This window comes from Parambassis ranga, chromosome 10 (genome assembly GCF_900634625.1).
Source record: "Parambassis ranga chromosome 10, fParRan2.1, whole genome shotgun sequence".
NCBI lineage: Eukaryota > Metazoa > Chordata > Actinopteri > Ambassidae > Parambassis > Parambassis ranga.
Window position 1 is genome coordinate 21,053,743 of NC_041031.1, and position 25,392 is coordinate 21,079,134.

General features: G+C 43.5%; 1 protein-coding gene across 1 annotated transcript; it reads right to left on the reverse strand.

Annotated features, from left to right (window-relative positions):
* Positions 1-4,587: 4,587 nt before the first annotated feature.
* mtnr1al (melatonin receptor type 1A like) lies at positions 4,588-18,546 on the reverse strand. The gene is made up of 2 exons (XM_028415913.1): positions 17,857-18,546; positions 4,588-6,150 (listed from the first exon to the last, which is right to left on the reverse strand). The coding sequence occupies exons 1-2, from the start codon at positions 18,149-18,151 to the stop codon at positions 5,381-5,383; spliced, it is 1,065 nt and encodes a 354-aa protein (XP_028271714.1). The 5' UTR covers positions 18,152-18,546; the 3' UTR covers positions 4,588-5,380.
* Between the last annotated feature and the right edge of the window lie 6,846 nt (positions 18,547-25,392).

Here is a 25,392-nt window from a genome sequence, read left to right on the forward strand (position 1 = left end):
GTTGATGTAGCACTTCTACTTTTACTTAAGCACCAATCTTCAGCACGTCCTCCACCCCTGCTTACACAGCAACGTAACACAGCCAAAGTACATAAAGAGGGTTGGAGAGGTTTATAGTGAAGGTGGAGTCTCTGTTCTGTGTCCTCTCGACACCATTTCTGTCAAGTGCTTAATAAACACTGCAAACATCACCTCGTTTTCACTCAAGGCTGGTGTTAGAAAACAGGATCAGATGAGATGGGCGACGTGGAAATGATTTCTTTATCTTTTCCTTTTATTGCCTTATTTCCTTTTACTGTGATATGTTGACTTCATTTCCTGTTGTGATTCACCTCACCTGTGTGTATATATAGTGCTCCTTCTGCCTCTTTTTTAGCTATTTTTTATCACTGATCTGAAGGATGCAGATGTGAGTGTTTAGGTGGAAGTGTGACCATGTCGCTTCGTGACCAGTACTGCGCAGATTTCAGTTCCAAGATGGCGTCTTTTTCCAACATGGCAGCTTCCATACGTCCGATATTGTTTAAAACACACGTATGGAACATACAAAGGATTAAACATAACAGTCAGCATTGATCCTGAGAGCATTTGGACCTGGAAGGGTAGGATTTTTTTTTGTTTTTTCACCTGTCTGCCGAGCTTCACCTCTGGGACCTCACAGCTCCCACCAGCCCAACAATAACCGAGCCTGTTCTCACACCTGACCAAACCACTTTGATCCAGACACAGAGATGTTTCCTCACCCTTCAGGGAAATGTCATCAAACCTCGGGCAGCCTTACCCTATATTATCCTAAACTCTGAAGTGCTCTCTCTTTATTGCATTTATCGATATTTCTACTTTTATTTCTTCTTCTTTTTTTGCTCTATGTAGTTTATTGACTCACCTACAAAACTATAATCCACATTACAGTCAGCCACCTCTTATGAGTCCACCTCACTCCCATTTACAGAGACTTTTAGGCCTCATCAGGCTGAAAACTGCTGCTGTAAAGTTGGACTTTATAACACGGAGCTACATGAGGATTAATTCGCTTTTAAAGCCAGCCTCAAGTGGCCGGTTTAGGAACTGCAGTCTGCATGTTATGTTGAGTCATGGCTCCTAACCTTCCATTATAAACTGACACACAACATGATTGGAGTGCATCACCATGCACACATTAAACAGGTCTACTGCCTGGTCCGCTGTATTTTTTGGTATTCATTTGACATCATGGTATCAGCTGCAGCCCAGGCTTACAGATATGATTCAGGAGTTATAAATACCATGACTTTTAGCAATGCTTAAGTTAAAGCAACAGAGAGAGGAGAGATTACAGTGAGAAAAGAGATGATACAAGTGGATGTGGAGGGAACAGACGGTGTGGAAAGGGGCGGACAATTTAAGGGGAGTAAGTGAGAGGAGGTGAACTGACAATGGATGGAAAAATTCACTTGAAAGGAAGCTGCAGAGACGGGAACCCACAGACGCTCCACATCAAATGTGCACGTTAGTGTGAAGACGCACAGTGATACCAGTTACCATGATGACACCAGTTGTCTCTGATGAGGCGCTTAGGCTTTGACAAGCTGGTTCTGTAAAACTGCAGACCAAAACATCGATCGCATGATTTGAGAGCATTGCATTGTGGGTAGATTTGAATTGTTAATTATGCCCAAAAACATGCTGCAGGATGATTCCTAAATCGAAGTCCTCATAAACTTCCTCTCTAAATGCTGTTCTACACACGTCGCTCTGCCTTTTTTCTGCATGTTGACCAAATTAGTATGAAATATAAGAGTTCACACCTTCATCGGCGTGAGATGAAACATACAGCAGAGATTAAAATAAAGGAGGAAGAGGAGGAGGTGGAAGAGGAGGAGGAGGCGATTGGAGCCAATAACTGAAGTGGCAGAGAATAAACGCTGAAGGAAAAGAGGCATGAAACTAATAAGACAGAAGAAATGAAAGCACTGCTGTGGGATAAAGTTTGTTAAACAATTCCAGATCTCATTTCTCAAATTATTTCATCTGCAAGCTGGTCGCTCGGCTCTTTCTGCCTTTCCCCCCACAGATTTCCTCTTTTATGAGTTTTCAAAAGAAGAAAAAATAGAACACACGCATGCACGCACATCTAACCGTGATCTATTTTTTCTAAACGTACCCTCATTTAAGTCCATGTAGGGGTCTCTGAGCATCACCATGCTGGTCCAGCTTGAGTGTCACAAATGTGAAAAAGACACATCATCGTCATCATATTGACCTTCATTCGCTTCATTTACTGCAGACGTTTTAAAAACCCAGGCTTTAGAGCAGACCTGAGCTGGTGTATTGATCGACCACTTTTCTTTAAAGCCTTATCAGAACCTGGCAGCGTGCTGACTTCATTCTCATGACTTATTTAATAAGTGTAAAGACACCAGAATCTCCTCCTCTCTCTGATTTTTATCTCTCCCTCCCTTTTCTTCGTGGTGTAGGTGGCGGTTGATCGGCGGTGTTGCCCCCGGCGACAGCCTCTCTACACGCTGACAGGACGCCTGTCAGCTCCCTGCGGTTGCCATGGCAACCGACACACAGGGACCACAGAAGATGTTGACAGCTGTCAGTCAGGTGAGAACTAAAACTATACTTTATACTGTACTGTACTGTATTGTCTTTACCCGAGCGCCGTGTCAAAGCCCTGCTGCATGTGTGCTCTGAGCGATGCTTATTGTTCCCAAGGTCACTGACAGTAAACAGAGAAAATGAAGCGACAGACGCCCGGAGCCTCACAGTGAAAGTTCTTTTTATTAAGACATGTTTTCCAGGTACTCGTTGTTTCTTTTGTCTCATCAACATGACATTACATTCTCCACGGCGATGTGCAAAACAGCGTATGAAAGGAAAACAGGTACATTCTCATTTACGGTTGGCTTCCATGGCGACCGGCCGGCCTTCAGACACGGACACATTGTTTATTTCATTTCTTTTTTTTCTTTGTTTGTTCCAAACACACAAAAACAACAACAAGCTTTGCATTGATTTTTATCACTAAAGAGAAGAAGGGAAAAAAAAATATACACACACACAACTACAAGTGAAAGGCTGATACTGTATTCTTTTTTAAAATCCTCTGTGGGCCAATATATATGTGCTGCTGTCCTAAGCAGAACACACCTGGGGTCCATTTAGTAATATGAGAACAGGGAAGGTGACTTTATCAGTTCTTAACTCAGTATGGTGGGATTTTTTTCTCATCTGCTGCACATCCAGTTCAAATTAAAGTTACATGTAATCTAATTTATCAGTTTTTAAAGGCAACAAACTTTGCACCTTTTAAACGTGCTCAAAAATTGTTCATTTCTTATTTTGTATTTCCTTGTAAGTGGCCCCTTTTAAAGCTGCAAAAGCAACAGTGGGGTTACACCCACTACTGTGGACTTTTACTCAGTACTCTGAGGTTCGAGTCCCCCTGACACCACAAGCTGTTTTGTTTTCACCCAGTGTTCCCCACCCTCTGATGATTACACACGTTCTGTTTTAAAGGACTGAACTATCAACCCTCATGTTAGATTTTCCTGGTGAGGACAGGCGTCCCATGAAGGAGTCTTCCTCAAAATGCAACAGTAGGAAGGCAGAGAGGGAAAACCCCTTTTAGACACTTTGTCTAATTGTTTGTTTGATGTGTGATTTTTTTAGGATGTGACTTAAAGAGCATTTAAATTAAATTAAAGTTTGGAACTGGCGACATTTTGGCACAAAAATGGTACAAAAACATAAACACACCCTCCGCTGCCAGACACACACACACAAACACACACACACTTAGCTCGTCAAAATGGGACTGAAGCACAGGCAAATCATCACAGCAGCAGCACTCTGCTTATTCATACATATGCAAACATTCATTTTCCACTTTCCAGGAGTGTGAAACACAGTGATATGGTCAGGATACTGTTTACCAGGAGGTAACCGCTCCTTTTCCTTTTCTTTTTTTTTCCCCTTACTTCTCATGTTTAATATTTGAGTGTGTGAATTAAATGTACTCACTGCTGAGAGGGGCCGATGCAGCACACCGACAGGTTTCTGTGTGCTTTGGGAACTTTGTGGACACAGTATTGCTTCTGAGTGACTCCATGTTTCTGTTTTTTTTTTGTTTGGGTCCAGGTGAGCATGAGGAAACATTTTCACAATCACCACTGGATGTGGCAGACTATCCTCCCCACCTGTGCTGCAGGTAGGAGAATGAGCTGATGATGGCCATAATAACAGTGTAATAGCAGCATGAGGTGGTTTGTTACCATGACAACCTTTAACCCGAGCACTTGAAGGTAGCATCACTGCATGCAAGTGGAGTCTGATAGATGCCATATGACCGTCAGATTGCTCCGTTGCAGGAAGTATTGTGGATGAGGATGGGGTCGTAACCATAGTAACCAAACTACAAATGTGTTGTTTACATATATAAAAAAGTGATGAGCTCATCAGTAGAGACCTAAAGTGTTTTTGTACCAGGCTGTAAACATGTTTGTTTATCTGCTGCATGGAGTGCTATTGGGACTTGACTGCCTCAAGTGGACACTTGAGGAACTGCAGTTTTTGGCAGTTCACTCCTCATCCTTGGGGGTTGCGTTTATAATTTGACTTTTTTTTTTTACTTGTGACAATGTGCAAGCTCCAAAACAACACCAAACACCACCCGAAGAAGCAATCTGTGTTAATGGTTTCCTGATGTTTTTTATGTAATGGATGATATTTTTTGTCTTTGGGCTTCTGGTTTTAAAAGGTTAAGCCATTGGCTTAGGTCTGCCCATCCATCTTTACTTCTTTGTCTTCCTCATTGAGGCTCAGGCCCCAAAAACTTTAAACCTTCCTAATCATAAAATCCAAGACGACTGTCAGCTCCTGTCAGAGTTCATGTTAAATCTTGTTTAGAAAAACCTCTCCCAAAAGCACCAGTTTGTCATTGTGTTTACAGAAAATCAGAAAACTAATCATAGCATTGGAGGATATGATGCATCAAAGGGAATTAGGCAGAAGAAGATGATCACACAGTCGTCACATTGAAGTATGAAGCTGGTTAAAAAGGATGAGTAACAACTAATTTGAAGAGTATCTCATGACTTCATTAGCAAAGGAAGCCATAAGGAAACACATTACTAAGATAAACCCTGGTCTCTGCCTCCCCCGCTGCATCAGTTTAAGTCTCTCAGTTTCCCTGAAGGCCTCACTGATAACTCTCAGTGTGGCATCATTTGTTTGACTTTCTCCTCGAGTTCCGTCACAGTATTTTTAGTTTAATTGTCTCTCTGTCAGTGTCAGGTTCTTTTTCTCTCCTCATGGCTTGAACAGCGTTTGTTCATTAATGTTAAAAATAACCTGCCGCTCGTCGTCGCCGCCATGCCGCGCCTAGCGTCTCGTCTCAGCAGTGGAACTTGAAAATGATCAGGACGATCCTCTTGTACTCCTTCCTGAAGTTGTGGTTCAGGACGCCGTAGACCACAGCATTGAGGCAGCTGTTGAAGTACGCCATGAAGTAGCTGGCCGTAAACAACCACTCTGGTATGTCCTTGCTCAGCCGGGAGTCCAGCGCCACCGCCAAGCCGATGAGGTTCAGCGGCGCCCAGCAGACCGCGAACAGCACAAACACCACGAACATGGTGAGGAAGTTGCGCAAGTCGTGTGGCTTGATTTTAGGCCGCGAGTCTGGCTTGACTCGCCGCCTCACCTGTATGACCAGGATCCAGATGCGCAGGTAGCAGTAGGTGACGATACCGATCGGCAGGATGAAGTGCACCACCACCACCGTGATGGTGTACAGCGAGCTGACCGACTGAGCGAAGGTGCAGGAGTAAACCCGCGGGTCGTACTGCAGCGACTCCACAAACCAGTTGGGAACGATGGCGAGGATGGTTAACACCCAGACTAGCACGACGTAGCACATGGTGTTGCTGCTGGAGAAGAGTTTGTCGTACTTGAGACTGTGACAGATGTAGCAGTACCGGTTAATGGCGATGCCGGTGATATTGAAGATGGAGCCGATGACACTGAGGCCCATGAGGAAGCCGCTGATCTGGCAGTGGATGTAGCCAGCAATCCAGCCATCATGGAAGATGGCGGTCAGGACCAGAGGGTAAGGATAGATGGCGACCACCAGGTCTGCGAGGGCCAGGCTCACCACGAAGGCGTTGCCTGCAGAGCAAGAGGAGGGAGTGTGAGCATGGGATCAATATGCAAAAGGCAATGATTGATAAACAGAAACATAATGTGTTGCAGGCAAAAATAGCTAAAATGCAAGTATACAAAAGAGATCTGAGAAAGAAACAACCTTTTTTTCAGATAATGAAATATTTCATCATTTTAAAAATTAAAAAATTCTCCAAAACTAAACTATTTGCACTAAGAAGATTTTTTAAAAAACAAATCATTCTGCAGTCCTCACTACAACTATAGGCCATGATTGACCCATTTATGGTAAGCTGTCACATGGCAATAAATCAGCAAGTTGTCTAAACTGTAGAAAAATAAAACTGCCGTGTATTCATCACACAGAGTCCTCATTATTTTTTCTGTAACCTCTTGAGATGTTCACACTTATGTGGTCAAAACTTTTTTGGAATTTGGAATTTTGAGGATTAATTGTACAATGACTGATAGAAACCTTTTGGAAGAAGCCTAAAAGAAGTACAGGTTCATATTTGGACATGTCCATCACATAATTAACGCCCCAAAGGAGAATAAAATATAATCTGCAGCTTGATTGATGGTTGTTTGGGGCAGCCTGAAGGCAATAAATGTAAAATTAAATGAATAAAACAAGAAAGTGTTGACTGCCTTCAGAAAAACAGCTGAACCGAGCCAAACACAAACAAAAGGAAAACAAAACAGAGGAAGTGCAGAGCAACTCCGAACAGGATGCTCACTACTGCAGGAAAACAGCCAAGAAAAATAACAAGTCTCCAAGAAACAGACGTGCCGGCCGCACACAAACACCACCGGCTCCCCCGTCGGATCGCATTCCCCTCCAACTTCACTTTAATAGCATCTGGATCATTAGGCTCTCCGAAGCTCATCGCTGCCGCTTTAATGCCCGCAGCATCACTACAGGCTAATGAGTGCAACTGTCCAGAGCTGCACACTCACTCCAACAGTCCGCACCTCCACCAAGTAACATTCATGATGTTGGTGTAAACTCTCATTTTCAGGCGGACTCGGTTTGATTCCAGTTCTCTCCGACAGTCAGAGTCCTCTCTGTGCTGCTAAAGGTCTTTCTTTCCCTCACAGGGAAATAAAGTTGAGTGGCCTGATTTAGGAGTTTAACATTTATCTGGCGCCCCAGGTGAACCGTGCTGCATTTCAATCAATACTGTACAAAACTGCCTTTATGGAACTGTCCTGCGTCTGAAGCTGCATTAGTATTGCAGGCGGCTGCTCTTCTCAGTATTTACTCTCTAATTGAATGGAGCCAGATAAGACCTTTTTTTATTTTTCACTTTTTTTAAAGTCCTTCAACACAAATTTAGCAGGTGGATTGTTTAACCTTTAAAATGCAAAAAAAAAAACTTTATCGGCAGTCTGTTGCGGGGCTAGCATAGCAGATAAACAACCACTCTTGTCCCACTCACACCTACGGCCAATTTAGAGTGTCCATTCAACCTGTGCTATGTGGGAGAAAACCCACACGAGCACAGGAACACAGGCCTTGTTACTGTGAGCGATCCAAACTGTGAAACAACTCCAACTCACCAGGGGTGTACGAAAAAAATCGATTCTGTGATATATCGCGATATTTTATTTGGAGATATTGGTATCGATTTAAGTTGTGGCCAAATTGAACAACTTGAATGTGAGATACAGTTGCATTGTGCAATGTTCTTATAATTAAACATTTTGTTCTTGTGATGTATTACTAGTATTCAGATGAGGCTTTCCAAACAAGCTTTCCATACTCTTAAATATATATATATATATATATATATATATATATATATATATATATATATATATATATATATGTGTGTGTGTGTATATGTATGTGTATATATATATATATATAATAAATATATATATATAAAAATATATATAAAATCGCAAAATACACCGTCTTTGTTACCGTATCGGGATATATCGTATATCGTATTGTATCGTGGCATGTGTATCGTGATATGTATCGTATTGCCAGATTCTTGCCAAAACACACCCCTACTGAGGTCATTGTCATCATATGACGGCCTGGAATAGGGTCTCGCTCTTATGGTGGCTGACTAAGACAGAAATCAATGCTCCAGACCTCAAGGAGCTCAGACTTTCTTTCCATCAGGACTATCTGTCTGTGTCTGAGACTTCAAGGTGAGCTGCTGCTGGACCGAAACCCTCCGGCGGCTGACTGCTGTGCACCACCTCTCTGCTGCTGCAATACATACGTTTGGTTTGAAGCTTTTATCAAAGTGCGTGCGGAGGGAGTGTAGTCATTAACCGAGGCAGCCTTAACAACACCTTGCTGTACCTGCATTCAGTATTTATCACCCCCAGACTCTGTCTTCATTACAGAATATTTCATCGTTGATATTCTGGACGACGCCTCTTTGTCTGCTGCTCCTCACAGAAGGCTAGTTAGAGAGGAGCTGCAGCTCCCAGTGCGGAGACAGGGGACTTGTTAGCCGCCAGTCAATGAGTATTAGTCAGAGGTTCTGTCTTTATTAGTGCGTTTGCCCTTTGCAGCAGCATCCATCCTCTTGTGTTAGCCTGGAGATGTATGTTAATAAGCCAGGAGAAAAAAAATGCAGCAGGTTTATTTCCCCAAGCAGGTCAACGACTGAGGGAGCAGCACTCATTAGCACTGCTCATGCTGTAAACGTATGGATTAATGGTACCTGAGGTGCTGCTGACAGACGTGTTAGAGTGCCACGGGTTTGTGTCTGTTTGACATCAGAAATTAAATGATATTTAAAGACTATTATTCAGGATTTATAGTGTAAAATAATTCGATTTTTTTGTAGCATTTATTAGCCAACAGGGTCATTTTTTAATTCCAATATTTTTACTGGTGTGACCTTTAAGGACCCAGAGTTTAGTAGCAACATATTCTCCATTTGTTCATATTATTCCCATCCAGCTAATACCTCCCTCGTGGCTGTCCACATGCTGAAAAGAAACGTGGCTCATCAGACCGGGCCGGCTCCCTCCATCGATCCACGGTCCTTTTCTGATGCTCACATGCCCGTTCTAATTGATTTTTTTGCAGGTCAGCATGGAAACAATGACTGGTCTGCAGTTAGTCAGCCTTGTACTCGGCGTGCTGTGATGCACTGCGTGTTCTCTTTAATAAGAGCCAACAAGCCTTGGGCGACCATCACCCTGTCACTTGAAAGAGTTCACCTGCCTAGAAGTCTTTTCAATCATCATCATCATGTCAGAAACGTCAGAAACTGACAGTAAAGGTGATATGCCTTTATTATCAGGTGAATTCTGACGTGATCCTCCACAAACCCAAACCAATCCTACTGAGTACCGTTTAGTAGGATTAATGCACGTGTCCATAGCATCAACATGTTGATTTAAATAGCCGTTCAGCAGCCACACAGTCTCAGACAAAGCAAGCTGTCAATAACCTTTAACAAGCCTTAGGCGACGTGATAAACTTGGGTTGGAACGCCTCGGTTTGGTATCACCAAAAGTCGTGTGAATACTACGCCAACTTTGGGAGTTCATTAGCAACAGTATCAGGGGCATGCAGACCGCAGACTCTTAGGTGAAAGCCTGCAGTGTAATATAAACCACAAGCGGACTGAGTAAATCCTCCAATATGTCACCGATGTTAGGGGAGGACATGATTTCATGGGATCTCAAGATAGGATAAAAAGTGATTTAACGCAGGCGACACAGTGTCAAAATTAGGGATGTCCCGATCCGATCACGTGATCGGAAATCGGGCCCGATTACGTGATTTCAGACTCGATCGGAATCAGACATTACCTCCCGATCAGGACTCAGATATATATTTATCAGGGCTGTCAAAGTTAATGCCTTCTATGCAGGGTGGCTCTGTGTCTTGTAGTGTAGGGGTATGACAGCTGCTTTTGGCACGAGAGGTCCTGAGTTCGAGACTTGGATGCATGTGTGAAATCTCCCAGTGTGGCGGTAGTGCAACACACACACACACACACACACACACACACACACACACACACTCGGACTCGAGGGCAAAAAAACCTGATCAGGACATCCCTAGTCAAAATAACACACATATACAATATGGCGTTATATTACGCTCAACATCCTGGTACTTTCTGCCTTCTGCATCCTACATACATGTACAATAAATAGTAATATATATTGTTTTGGACAATATAATGGACTATTGACTTGCTGATATAATCTGCCATTTACACTGATTATCAACTATAACTGACTCTATTGACTCCACCTATCAATGTTTTTTTTATGTTGTTGCTGATTCCAGTATAAAATATATCACAATGTTTTTAAGGTTTATGTGTAGAAATGTAGAGAAACCTGATCTCTGAGCACCTTATGTTATGCTGTGTGTATTTTCTCCATGGTGTTCATGGTGTGATCGTGGCTTCACGTCTCTCACCAACACAGTGGCACCTGAGCTCCCCGATGATAAATGAAACACAACCGATTATGTTAATTAGCCCCTTCATTAAGACAAATGACGACTTAATTAGCACAGATTCCTATCAGCGTGCGGTGATCTTAGCCTCCCTGAGAAGTTACAATACTTTCAAAGACGTTGGGATTTTTCTCCACATTGAAATGCTAATTTATGCAGCACACAATCTAATCAGATCATCCTCTCCGCTGTGGAGACCAACTTTGCTCCTGTAGCGCGCCGTTCTCAACTTTCCTCTGTTTATAACAGGGTGTCCCACACAAACAGGCAGACGCCAGCATGAAGCAGCTGCTATAGCAGCAGAGAACTTGTTTTGAACTTCACTCCACCTGTGTGTGTGTGTGTGTGTGTGTGTGTGATTTGCGTCTCTCGGCTGTGAGAACATGGCGCCGCCGGTGTGTCTGATCATGATGGCGGCTCTGACTTCTGCTGGTACCTTGTTTAAAAGCAACAGTGAACTCTCAGCCACAGATGTCAGATTTCAGCTTGCAGGTAAAAATAGATGTTGTTTTTCCTTGAATGTGAAATACAAGAGCAGGTGGTTCAAAAAAAAGTGTTTTCAAAGCTGTGATTTTAGAAATACGGAGGTCATAAATCTAAAAGCAGAATGTTGTCTGAAGGATGTTTGGTAAAAGAAACAGTCCAGATTTAATCTACTAACACTGAGAAGAACTCCAACAAAATCAATCATCATCTCCTTCTTCTCAGAATTTATTGGCTAGTTTTTCCTTTCATGACCAAAATATTTCATGTTTACAGTTTAGTGAAACACAAGAGAGGGAGAGTTTTAAAGGCTCGAAGGGGAAAACTGTTCTTTAAAAACAAGGATAAGAAGACGCAACAAACTGGCCTGGTATCACCAGAAGGTGTATAAATAACACGCCAAGTTCTGATGCATTTAAATGCCCCACATTTCAGTTCATGCACACAGGTTGCATGTGGAAATTAAGTGTATCACTGGAGCTTCTCACCTTTGCTCAATGGATGGTGTCAAAAATTAGATTGAAGACTGTAACACAGTCATCACTGCTGTCCCGTCCACCTACATGTTCCAGATTTGCTCCAAAATATGAGCGAATGCACACCTTCTGTCTGTTTCAGGCCTGAAATACACAACAGCAGCATCGGTTTATGTAAGCGAAAGCTGCAGATCTGCCTCTGAAGTGTGTGTTTTTCTGCTTCTGTAGCAGCTCCAGATGGCAACTTTTCTTTATTTATTCTGTAAACCAGCCAATAGGACATGTTGTCTTAATGTACTGTGTGTTCAGAAGTGAAGGAGACATCGGTTGAAGATGTGCGTCATCGTGTTGATTTGTTTCAGATCATTATGAAACTGAAGGCTCACCATCATAAGCTGTTTTGTTTGTGGCCCTTTTTCTGTTGGATGAATCATCGTAATTTGTTGCAGCTCTCTGATTGGCTCATAGAAATGTCAATCAAGCAGCTACTTCCTTAAAAAGCAGGCGAAAGCAAGGTTTCCTGGAAGTTTAACACTGCGGTTTCTCCATGTTCAGGTGCGGACGTGAGACTTTGGGAGGGAGCATTGAACTGTTGGACTCCAAACTCACCGTCCTGAAGTTACTGAACTTCATCCTTCCAGACGGTGAGTGTTTGTTTCACACACTCTCACAATAGAAACAGCAGATAAATGTGTAAAGCATGTTTCCAGAGGTTGGATTGAGTTGTTGCTGTATGACGAAAGCCTCCAGCAGCAGCCGGCTCCTCACCACCGCTGACAGGGCGAGCAGACAGAATTACATCCGATGATAAAGCATCTCAGCAGTTAAAGGAAATTAGAGTAAATAAATCACGGCGCTGCGGTGGCAGCTCGCCGAGGTGGCAGCCGCAGAAGCAGCAGCTTGGCGAGGTCCGAGCAGGTGGCAGGGATCAGGTCAGCCTCATCAGACAAGATGTCAGGGAGAAAAGAGGGGTTGTGACTTGGTGTCACGCTGCTGCTGCAGAGCACGTGCCTTCACACGACAGCAGATGTCTGCTGGCTTGTTAAGCTTCCTGTTGTCGTGATGACATGTCTCTCCTCCGGTCTCTGTGGATCAGGAGCTTTACTAATACGCCTCATTTTCGTCAGTTATCCTCAGACAAACGGTGCAGTGCTTGATTGGAACAGCAGGCGGTTTATGAGGGAGTTTGGTGCCTATGTTAGATCAAATGTGGGCCACAACAAACGCAGCAGACTCTAAAAATCAGAGCATAACGAAGTTTATTGTTCACGGAGGATCCCTATATCTTAGCTTTAGCTTAGCCTTGCATGCTGCCCTAGCATCAGGCGGCACCAAGGGCTTGGTGGTCTCGTCCTCTGCTCGGTCTCTGTTCCTCAGAATGTCTGAAATGTAAAACAGGACACTCAATAGGTGACTTTCTCTAACTGTCCTCCTTTCTGTTCGTGCACAGCTTTCTGTTTGCATCTCATAAACTGAAGAGGAGCTAATCAATGTAATCTTGTTATTGATTGAAGTGAAAACAAGGCCGTCTGCCCTCTTTGACACCTGACTCTCCATCTCAGCAAGCAGCACAGAAAGGTGTGTTATCTAAAAAACCCAGAGGGGAGTTTCCAGGAGTACTGGTCTCGGCCGCCGGCCAGCTGTGACCTTGCTGGGGGAGCACAGTCACCCGATACTGAAGCTGTAGAGGCTTAATGACGGGTTTGCGTTGCACTTCACTCAAAATGAACTCTGGGGAAGCCTGTAGCCTTTCTGAATATTTTCAACAAGGTCGAAGTGAAATGTTTTCTGATGAAGAAGCTCTCCATCTTTTGAAACAAGGTAGTTTGCAGCACTGCTCCACTTAGCAACAGAATTTACAAACACTGACTATTCAGACATTGAAATTGAAATGAAGATTATGGCTTCTACCAGGGTGCTGTTGACCTGTAGATTGCTTATATAATGTACTGAGATCTGCTGAAGAGCATAGACTTTGTGCCTCTGCTGTTGCCTTGACTCTGGGTTACTACTGGGATCCACTGTTGGCTTTATAATCAGACTACCACCCTCCATGAGGGATGAAGACTTCAGAAGCTGCTGAGAAATGATGCTGAAGTTAAAAAACTGCAGTTCCCCCTGTGGCCTCTGGGGGGGGCTGGCTCCAAAAATGAGTCAATCCCCAGGTACTCTGCACTCAGAAGACAGATCACAAACATTTGAGGCACTTCTGGTTCCAGATTCTACAAAATGCTGTCAAATGTTTGCTTTAATCCTAAACACCGCACTCACGTCCCTCTTCCGGGACTTCACATAAGAGTTCCAGGCTCGTTGAGACCCCTCAGAGTGTGGCATTGGAAATGAAGGTCAGAGGAGAATCAGGAGCTTATTTTGCAGCAAATCCCCCTCAGTTGGTGATATTTAAGGGCAGAACTCCTTCCTCAAAGTTTCCAGTTGTCAGGCCAGTTGGTTGGAGATTCAGCACAATACCATAAGACCAGCCATCTGCTGACAATGCAGAGGAGACAACACCCACAATCACGACGCTTAAAACTGACCATCTGTGAGGGACTGCTGAGTATCAAGGACGTAAGTAAGTATCATCCTCCTGTGGAGCAGAATCCTGTGTGGATTTGTCTACAGCGAAAAGTTTGGACATCATTGTGTGAGGTGAATGTGCAGAAACATGTGCTACAATACACATGGAGGTCACCTGGGGGCGCTAATCTTTAAATAAATACAACCATGCAGGATGCGAAGTGAAGGAAGAAGAGACTCCTGTACAATCTAGGCTTGTTCCATTTTTTAAAAAATGCACCCATCAATGTAAACATCAGCGTCTTTGCAAGAAAACTCAGCAGGGCGCCTTAAAATGCAGACAGCAGTGAAAGAAGCAACAACAAAAGACGACATATCAGACATATAATAAGTGAGTGTGAACTCAAATTCAGAGTGAATCTGTTGCCAAACTGGAGCCATTTTTCATCTGCCACACATCCTCAACACATTCAGTCTTTTCCAGTAGCTCCAGTCACACAGGCTGTTTGTCTCAGAGCTAACCTGGTGTGGTAGTGAGTGTCAGAGGTACTAACGGAGACAGATTGACCCCTGTGTGAATTAACGAGCCGTCATGGCCAAACAACTGACACAAGACCAAATAAAGGAGGAGCCTAAAGTGCAGCTTAATACCACTTTGTGTTAAAGCAGGATGTGTCTCAGCAGCACGCTCTGACAGGATTAGCAGCTAGCATTATTATGGTAAATTAGCCACAGTCACATCAGTTTTCACAGTGTTTCATTGAACAAGCTGATGAAGATGGTGTCAATGGGTGGCCACTTTCTGCTTTAAAGTTGGACATTTTACCATCAAGGTCTTGGAGGATTGACTCACTTTTGGAGCCGCCCTCAAGTGGTCATTTGCGGAACTGCAGTTGTTTTAATGCTTCTGTGTTGGCTTCATTCCTGGATGCTGCCACTTGTCTGATCACTGTCTAATCTATTCACCTACTTAATTAATTCACATAAAATGGTGTATTTTTATATAATATCTGTGAGCTTGTGGGAAATTCAGAGTAAAGTATGTGCACTAGCAGTTTTCTCTAGGCTCTAATGCATCAACATGAAGGCTCCAACCAGCATCTAAATCCAGATTCTCTCACAAACCTAGCCTGTTTTCGTGCCAGATTCGTGTCTTTGTAGCGCTGAGGTTTAAGGTGTCTGCGGTAGGCCGTTAATGATGGCATGCTGCATTTAAGTGCTTGGATGCGGATGACATTTTGAGTTCATCCTCGGCTCTGTCGTGTGGATTATTCTCTCCAGGAGGGAGTGCTCTCTGCCTCTGAAAGGGTTGAGCACCGCTGATCTGCTGGCCCGCAGATCAATCGAAACGCTCCGACTCATTCCAATTGATTTCCAGCTGGACCCAGCTCGCGCTGTCAGGGACAGCAAATGAGTTGTGAACGTGGCAGGTTTGGGCTGTCAGCCAGGAATCAGGCAACACAATGCAAAAGCTGTCCGTGTGTGAGGGAGCCTCAGCAGTGAACACGATTTATACTTTTGTAGGTGACAATGAATGAAGGTGTGAGCTTTAAGTGTCATGACACTGACATGGTCACAGGACGAAACCTGATGATCAGATAATGTGCCCAAATGGATGGATGAGATGGATAGAGGTGGGAAAGAGAGGGAAAGAAGAGTTGGAAACGAGGAGAACATCTGAGAGAATAGGAAAAGAGAGAGGTGATAAAGAGGCGAGGAGAGCCGGGAAAAGAAGATGACACTGAGCGAAGGAAAGGTGAGAAGAAGAGACTGAAAGGATGAATGAAATGGAAAAGACAAGAAGGAGAGGGAAGAAGGGGAGAGGCGGGAGCCGAATTGAGGTGAGAGTTGAAGAGATGGGGTAACAAAGAAAAGCGAGGGGGGGGGGGGGGGTGCATCCCATTCCCACTCAGGGATTCCAGGGATCTACCTTGGCATTGATGGAAAGGCAGGTAACAAATAATTTCTCTCTGACTGATGTGTGCAGGATGAAACAACAGGAATGTCAGACAATGGGGCTTTATGTATTGATTTACGGGCTATGCTAATTTATCACCATGACAGGGGTGGAGCTCTGAGGGCTACAGTGACGGAGTGCTGGGAAAGCTGCAGATTCAAACACTCAGGCCACAGATTATCTGTTCTTTTCTTTTCTTTTTTTTTCTACTTTAGGCTAAAAAAAACAAGTTTCTGTGACAAATACGTGCATTATTTTTTTTTTTAGATACCGAGAGGGAAATTCTTTACAGCTGCTGCCAAGTAGTGTCATACAATGACTAGCAAGGCGCGCCACAGGCTAGGGTGAAGTGTCTTGCCCAAGAACACACAACAGTGACTAGGGAGGAGTTGGGATCAAACCACCAACCTTCCGGTTACTAGACAACCCTGCTATACCACTGCGCCACTGTTGTCCCCAAATTAAATGGCTAAACACGCTGCACTGGTCTATGAATTTAAAGGCACAGGTGCAACTATTTCTTCATAAACTACTGTTTTTATAACTAAATAATGTCAGATGTGCAATTTTGTTATAATCGTGTGTATTTGAACACATACCAGTGAATGCAAACATACCAGGAGTGATGATTAATGTCACTTTTTGACACCATAACATAAAAACAATGAAAAACACGTTTTTCTCCCTCATACATTCAAAGGTGGAAATGTGAGATGTCCTCAAACACCTCCAGCCTGTGGCTACTTTACTTAATTCCTCTGCACACAGTCTGTGTCCAGCCTCCTGCTGATGACCTGTTGTTGAGTCCATTATCATAGAAACTGGATTAAATGCTTCACTCCCCTAATACCGGCTATCAGTGTGGAGATGTAGCCTTCCTCTTTTCTCTCCTCCCTCCTCCTCCTCCAGTTGATTTAGCCCGGTAACCCTGTGACCTTTCACAAACAAGCTCTTCTAACATCAAGTGCATTTGATTGGACAAGCAGGCAGTGCTGTGAATTGATTTTCCTGCCAGGAGCTTCACGGGAAGTTAAGCTCCAAATCATAAACAGTAAATCACTCATCAACATTCACATATTGCTGGTTCAGTGTAAAGAAGCTGAGCGTCCTAACTAAGTGATATTTTGTACTTCTGCAGGAACATGCTGCAGAATGAGCGATAACAATTAGAGCTCAGATTGATTTTTCCCCTCTGTGTGTATGTTTGATTAGACTTAAGTGCCCTCTTATTTATGCACAGCAGGGCTCTTGAATGTTTTTTATCCGCATCAGTCTAGGTCCCATTACAGTAAGTCACTGACACAGACACTCACACAGCATCGTGTCATACAGCAGTGTGAGTGATCATCAAACGGCTTGTCCAAAGTGTCTTTGAGTGAAATGTGAAGCAGAGATTTGTTCGAGTGTTTCAGCATGGCAGCAGCAGAAAAATACAAGGAAGGAGAAAGTTCAGAGTGTGAAGGAAAACTGATCCGTCCTGGTAATGATCTCTAGAAAACTGCAGTTTGTTGAATAATTAGTGATCAGGTGAGGAAGGCTCCCAGCAGCATGGTAGTAAAATTCACTAATAAGCCTTTTTTAATTGTTGATTTATTAATAGTTTTTGAAATTTCTAATATAATTCCTGGAGGAAATTTCAATGTTTATTTGTTTTTATCAAATATTGATTTTACATCTACTTCTAGATTTACTTATAGAACATAAAAAGCATTTAAAAAATCATATAAAAGTGGAAATACAGAACATTAAAGTAATAAACTCACTGATGTTCCTGTTTTTTTAGTTATTATAGGGACTTTGGGATCCTTTAACAAGCACAAGACCTGTACCTGCTTTCCTGAGTTTCCTGTTCCTGAACACGGACACGATGACCAGCAGGTTCCCGATAACATCCACCACGATGGTCGTGATCAGGACGCCTGCCAGCAAGGTCGCCACCCAGGGGAAGGACTGGTGCTGCTGACCCGGGGCCCCTTCTTCACCTGCCGGCGTGGAGTTGCGCGGCCCCAGGGTCCCTTCCACCATCGTGGGCTCATGGTCCTCCAAGGACATCAGTTGCGGAAGGTGCCTCGGGTCGACGAGTCGCATCAGGTCGTGGCCGCGGAAGGTCGCTGCATTCAGCATAACGCACGGAAGGTCAGACTAGGCGCACCCTGGAGCTGTGCGCAACGGCACCGGAGCAACGCGTCCCTTATGCGCCCAATCCTCCCAAACATGCATAGTAGGACATTTCACTGGAGACAGTCTGTCACAGATCAGTCCCGTGTAGACTCACTGTCAACGATCTGAGTGGGAAAACCTGCAGTCTGGAGGAATCTTCACACACAGGGAGAGGAGACGCACCAACAATGATTCTCAGTCTGACACCTGGTTCCCAAACACACTGCAGAGCGGCACCTGCTCATGTTCCCCGCTTCAGTTCCCAGCGTTCATTCACAAATCCGCTCCGTTCTTCATGGGTCCTGCTTCATTCAGCTTCAGCAGTTGCTGCGTCTGCCAGGCTGCACGGTCACGGCCACTCAGACTCTCACGTGCGGAAAGCAGATGCAGCTCTGACCATCTGAGTCCGCGCGAAGGAGGTTTACGCGCCTTATAGCACCTCTCTCTCTCTCTCTCTCTCTCTCTCTCTCTCTCTCTCTCTCCTGGCTCAGCTGATCCACCATGGGATGCGCTCTCGCTCTCCTTAGGTCCTCTCCTGAGCTCTCTGCTGTTGCTTCACGGCTTTTCAGCTTTTCCTCAGCTTCCCTTTATTGCTCCTCTGTGATGCTCAGTCAGTCTGTCTTCTCTTTATTTCTCTCCCGCTGCACTTTAGTTGTGCGTCATCGGATGTTTCATATTCCTCTAATATTTGTCTAAAATAACATCTCCTCTTTTATTCCATCAACCATGCCCCCGAGCTGTCAAAAATAACTGTTCAAACTTCAGCTGCTGTGTGTGTGTGTGTGTGTAAGTGGCTGTGGTATCATATCAGACTTAAAGCCTTGTTAATTACAAAGGCCACTGTAAACTCACCGCTGAGCGGCTCCGGCACATTATACAGCTGTATGGGCTAATAATACTGAGAAAGAATTGTGTTGGATGACAGCCAGGCAACTAATGGCAGATAAAAAAAGTGTTAAGGCTATTATTTAAAAGTACCCTTCACTGTAATTGCCTTTTAAAAATGTGTTTTATGACGAGTCAGGAGGTGAGGAGCTGATTTAAATGGCTCCAAAACCAGGAGAAAAACACGATTTTCCTGGTAGGCCACTCGGATTTGTCTCTTAATCAAACAAGTCTGGAAATAACAAACTAAACTAAAGCCACCGCAGAAGTGCCACATACTGCAGGTATGCAGGTGAGTCAAACTCCACAGATCTCCATGTTCAAATGTCTTTACAGCAGAAATAATCAATGACAACTTTGATTGACAGGTGGCTGCCATGACAGATTACAACCTGCCTTAGATCCAGTTGAGCTCCACCTCTTTGCCCATATTTGGAATAACCAGGAGTAAGGTAGGTATATGTCCATCCTTATCCTTTTCATCTGAATCTCAGTTAACAGAATTAATAATCAATTATCGATAATCAACATATGGCACCTTTCTTTCAAGTCATGTTCAGTGCTTGTGTTTTAGGGATATTTGTCTTTTTTTAATTAACGATATATCTCAAGAGCGCCCTCTAGGTGAATTGCAGCCAGTATCAGTACAGTGACATGAATATGAATTTATTCACTCATATCCAGTTTAAGCTGAGGACAGTTTTGCCTTCATATAGACACACGTTTTACTACTTTATCTCCATCTGTCTCACACTTTGTTGTTCACAGTTTGCCTTTTGTCACTTCCTGTTAGCGATAACACTTTCCCCCAGCAATGAACCAGTTTAATATTTAATTGGGATGCATCAAAGGAGCTTTTAGAAGATAAACGTTTGTGAAATATCAAACCGCAGACCACCTGATTTTTTTTTTTGTAGAGATTCCCTGCTGCTGTTTGATACTCATCCACTGAAATCTCAAAAGATAACATTTTTTAATCTTTATGCATTAGAACGTATTTGCACACTTAATTACTTTATGTACTTGGGGTAAAAATAATACTGGGACACAGAATGTTGTTTAAATATCACTGTAATGGCCTGTCAGAGCCGTAGCTCCTGGCTAAAAAGCATCCTTGGAGCGCCCTGTAGTTCATGGTGAAAATGCTACATTTATAAATGTGTGGCTACATTCCAGTATTTACAATGTAATATATTATGAATCAGTACTTGCCAACAAGCGATCTGAGGCTGCATGTAAAGATAAAATCAAATCTGCATAAGAGCATAGGAAGAGTGAAGCTCTCTTCTCCAATTACACACTGGCTGATCAATAAGACACAGGGGGATGTGAGCGCCTGTGTGTTGAGACCAACAGCAACACAGCGATAATGATACCTGACTGAGCGAGCTTTCAGCCTGTCAAACACCTGAGAGCTGCACGTGCTGCTGCTGCTGTTAAAACATGAATGTGCTTCACCTGTGCTGTAGGCTAACTCCAGCCTGTTAGCTGTTGCCTCACATGAAGCAGGAGGAGTTCAGAGAGCACTGAGGTGCGGTTTGAAGTCGGATTAATGGCCCAGAAACATCAAAGGACTGGGATCAATGCTGGCCGACTGTGCCGTCGCCTCACGATCACTGTGTCCGGGCCAAAAAGTTGCACTTGGACGCAGCGAACAGCCAACTGGCCTCTACGCCCTACACCTGCGTGAGAGGAAAAAAACAAACTCTCCACACCAGCAGGTGGCAGCGGTCTGTACTCACCGCAGTGACAGATTCTGTTTCCTCTGCGGGTTTTCTCTTGACTCGCTGTTTGCTTGTTGACATCACTTCAGGTTTGCTGCTAAACATAAATGAAGGTGATGTTAGCTGGCTGTAGCTGTGTCTCCACCACTTCTCCAACCTTCTCTGGTGCACTCTGTCACAGAACCGATTTCTTGCAACAAATGATAACATCAGTATGGGATGCAAAACATCTTGAGCTTGCTCCACCTGCTGCCCCTCACCCTTAACATCACTCACACTCCACCTATTTACCTGTATTTGGAATAACCAGGATTTCAAGTCAACATTCAAGACTCAAGATAAGACCAAGCGGCAACCCTCGGGGCTCAAAGTTGAAGCCCATGCGGAAGTGTCAAAACTTGTAATTCACGCCGCAACTGCTGGGGGCTGGCTCCAAAAGCGTGTAATTTCCCATAGACTCCCGTGTTAAAATGGCTGATTTCACAGCAGAAAAAAACATGTTTACAGCCTGGTACAAAAAAACACTCTGGTCTCAGATGATAGGTTCTCTTCTAGTGTTGATTGTAGGGGGGGGGGTGAATTTTTTTACAACTCACTCGTTTCAATGGTATTCTGACTTAAAATTACGCATAATTATGGGCATTGCCGCTTGAGTGACAGACAGCTGACGTATCACAACGTGAGTTTCCTGCTTCCACGATCGCCCGCCCCCCTAAACCCCGCTTGTGCTCCCCCTTTTTGTCCATATTTGGAGTTTTGGCGGATGTGACGCTGCCAACATGGTGGCTGTCATCAACGTCCTGGAACCTCCCACCGAGCCTCAGAACGGCTCTTCAGAAACAAACGGGTGACGCCACGGAAGCTCTGTCCATAGTTTTTACTGTCAATGGATAAGACGGATAATATCGTTACGTTTGTCTCCACACCAACCCCATTCTGAAGAGGCTTCTTCCTGTTGATGCACTGACACCTTATCTGCTTGCTCTTGGTCTCTATAAAGCACAATTTTGACTGTAAAAGACACAAAAAACTGGGACTGAATTGCACGTAGGTGATCTGTGGGTATGATTTATTTGTCTGAATTAGCACCTCATCTCTTCCATTAAGCTTTGACATCTTGCTTGCAAGCATTTATGGAAAGTTGGATTTATGAATAGCACCAAAAAGTACATTAACATCACTTTTCATGCTGTTTGATATTCAGTTGTCTTACTTCTTGTAAGACACCAACTCAGGCGCTGGCCTGCTTTGCATGATCTGCAGCTTCAATCTGGCACAGCTTTAAATCAGAGAAAAAAAGAAACTTCACCTACATTTGGCCTCAACTGAACCACAAATAGCACCGAGATTTAGCAGATCTATAAATAACGCCTGCAACTCAGATTTAAACAATTCAGCTCAGGAGCGAGAAGTGCTCTGCGCTGAACAAGGAGATAAATCTGGACCACTGGCTATAGTCCAAAACAAAAGAAGAAGAAGAAGAAGAAGAAGAAGTGAGGGGCTGGGGTATAAAAAGACAAGATGGTGCCCAGAGAATCTGAATCATTCATTTCCACTTCAAACGCAACGTTCGCCAAGTCTTTGGATTTTCATCCAAACAGGGCAAATGCTCTCGTCTCCTTCATCTGACATGCACTTTGTTGGTGCTTGAAACACTCCAGTCTCCACTGTGAATAATGTGATTCAGTGTGTTTGCAGCATGTAAACATCCACACACACACACACACACACATTTATAGACACAGTATATATCTAAATACACCTGTGATTCTTGGGGATGATTGACCAAACACTGTGAAGCGTGCTTTTATTGTTGATGAGTGAGGGCCTCATGTGTCATGATTATCATATTCAATCTCTCTGTGCATTATGCGTTTAAAAAAAAAAGCCTCTATCAGTGATTTCAGGACATGCTCACACTCAGCAGAGCCCCGAGGCATTTACTCCACTAGTTCAGTAAAAAAGCAGCACAGAGACACATCTGGACATGAGAAATGGATGTATGATTACCAGCGATGTAATGTCTGGACTGATTAACACTTATTTTTTTTAATGTACTCATTTATTTTGCAGTAGATACTTTACTGCATCTGATGGAATGCGGTGGTGACAGATGAAATGTAAACAACATTCAGCCTGTTTGGAGCATTTTTTAAATTCTCTGTAAATCAAATTATCTTCATGCAGCTAACTTCCTGATGTATCAGCAGTAGATGGCACTATGATTTAGTTTTTTGTGGCAAAGTATTAAATTTTGCATCATGACCACAGTAACAGCAGTCAGTCAAGGCTCAAGGTGTGTTCAGGCCTGGATTTTTATCAAGTGTAAGAAATTGAAGGAAAAACGTTTTTTTCAAAGTTTTGGTTCCATGTGTGAACCTGACAAACATCACATGTTTGAGAAACAGGACCTAGACAGAGAAGGAGAAGAAGAAAGTAGAGGAAGAGGACAAAGAAGATGAAGATGATAACAAAGTCAATGGCACAGAAGAGGAAGACAGAGAAGACAAAGACAAGAAAGTTGAAAACAAACATGATGATGATGCTCAGGAAATAGTGTAGTAGTAGAAGAAGAAGAAAATTTAGGAGAGGAAAGAACAAGAAGATGAAGAAGAAGATGATAAGAGACAATGAAGAGGAGTGACAAATAAGACAAAGAAGAAGAATAAGGGCAATAGAGATGAAGAAGAGGAGGAAGAAGAACATGAAAGAAATGAGGAAAAAGAGGAAGGAGATGAATTCAATTCAATTCAGTTTTATTTATATAACGCATTTCACAATCAGAAATTGTCTCAAAGCGCTTCACAGAAACTCAGAGCCTGAACCCCCCTAAGAGCACTGTGGCAAGGAAAAACTCCCTTTAAGAGGAAGAAACCTTGAGCAGGACCCGTCTACTTAAGGGGGAACCAGTCCTGCTGCTAGTCGGCCGGGTAGAGGAGGAGAAGAAGAAGGAGACAGGACAGAGAGGATGAAGGAGAGACAGAGAGAGATGAAGAGGGAGGAAATGAGGAAAGAAGGAGAAGAGTACAAAAAAAGGAGAAGATGAAGAAGAAGATGATAAGAGACAATGAAGGTTGACAAATAAGACAAAGAAGAAGAAAAGGGCGATGAAGGAGATGAAGAAGAGGAGGAAGAGGAACATGAAAGAAATGAAGAGGAAGGAGGTGAAGAGGGAGGAAATGAGAAAAGAAGGAGAAGAGTACAGAAAAGGAGAAGATGAGAGACAATAAGAAAGAGAGTGACAAAGAAGACAAAGAGCATGGACAGCAGAGACAATAATACAGAAGAAAAAGGCCATGAAGAAGAAGAACATGAAAGAAGTGATGAGGAAGGAGTTGAAAAAAGAGAAGAAGACGAGGGAATAGGAGACAAAAGAAAAGAAGAAATTAAGGAGACAAGTGACGATGAAGACGAAGACGAGAAGACAGTAGTGAGGGTGACCCAGGAGAAATGGATGAAGAAGAAAAGACAAAGACAAAGAAGACAAAGACGGAGTCCACTGTGAGGAGAATGTTTCTGTTTACATCCGCTCATGAAGCTCAGACATGCGGCGCCCTAATATCACAGATGGCCGACTAATCGCAGACACAGACACGTCTCACCACAATAACACAGTTTGAATAAATATGTAACAAGCTGTGACACTTTAGCACCCTGCTTATTGATTCCAGTCATTCTGCTGCATATTTGCAGTAAATCACGGCGCTTCCATCGTACACGGTCCAGAAGGAGCACAAACACTGAAGCGCACATTCGGACTGTATTTCCCAGAGATCCTGGGAATGTAGCCTGAGCTCTGTGTGGGGCTGTGAAATAGGTTTATCTTACCTCTGACCCTTCCCTGTGTCATCTCGGCTCATTACTGTCATTATACTGCATCGCGTGTGAATCGCTGTGCTGTTTCCACATAGATGATTTCTAAAAGCACACGCTCAGAGGAGACACAGCTGTAACATGTATGTATACACACACACCTGCCTCTGCAGGACTACATTAGTGCTCTCTTGGGTCATATCAAGCGTATGTTTCCAGATTTCTCTGAATCCAGGTGTGTGTGTGTGCTGCCAGAGACAGGAAGTACAAAAGGTGACAGTGTCTTTACCTTTCGATTAGTACAAATCTGCATATTCATAAACATCCTTCAGTTTATGAACCATCCATAATTTATGGCGGTGTGTTCCAGGCACTTGTAGGTGAGTGCAGATGCCTCCATACAGGTCAGATAGGGTTAAGGGATAACAGACAGCATGTGACTCACACAGTGGTCACCTCATCTCAACCCCGCCCTGAGTCACATGTCAGATGGAAAAACGGAAGAACCTTCTCTGATTGTCACCTAGAGGTCTGGAACTTATGGGTCAATAGCTTGATTACATCAGGAATCAATAGCTTGATTATAAGTTCACTATGACATCAGGAAAGACATTTTTAGCCACACCTCAGGATTAGATTATATAAGCAAATAATCTAATAATAACCAAATGTCAAAGTTACTGTGACACCTCATGGACAAATATGGATACCTAGACACCATATGTGTTTGCTGGCCTCCATTTTTCTGGTTCCTCGTCCAGCCCATTAAGTGTTTGTAGCGTC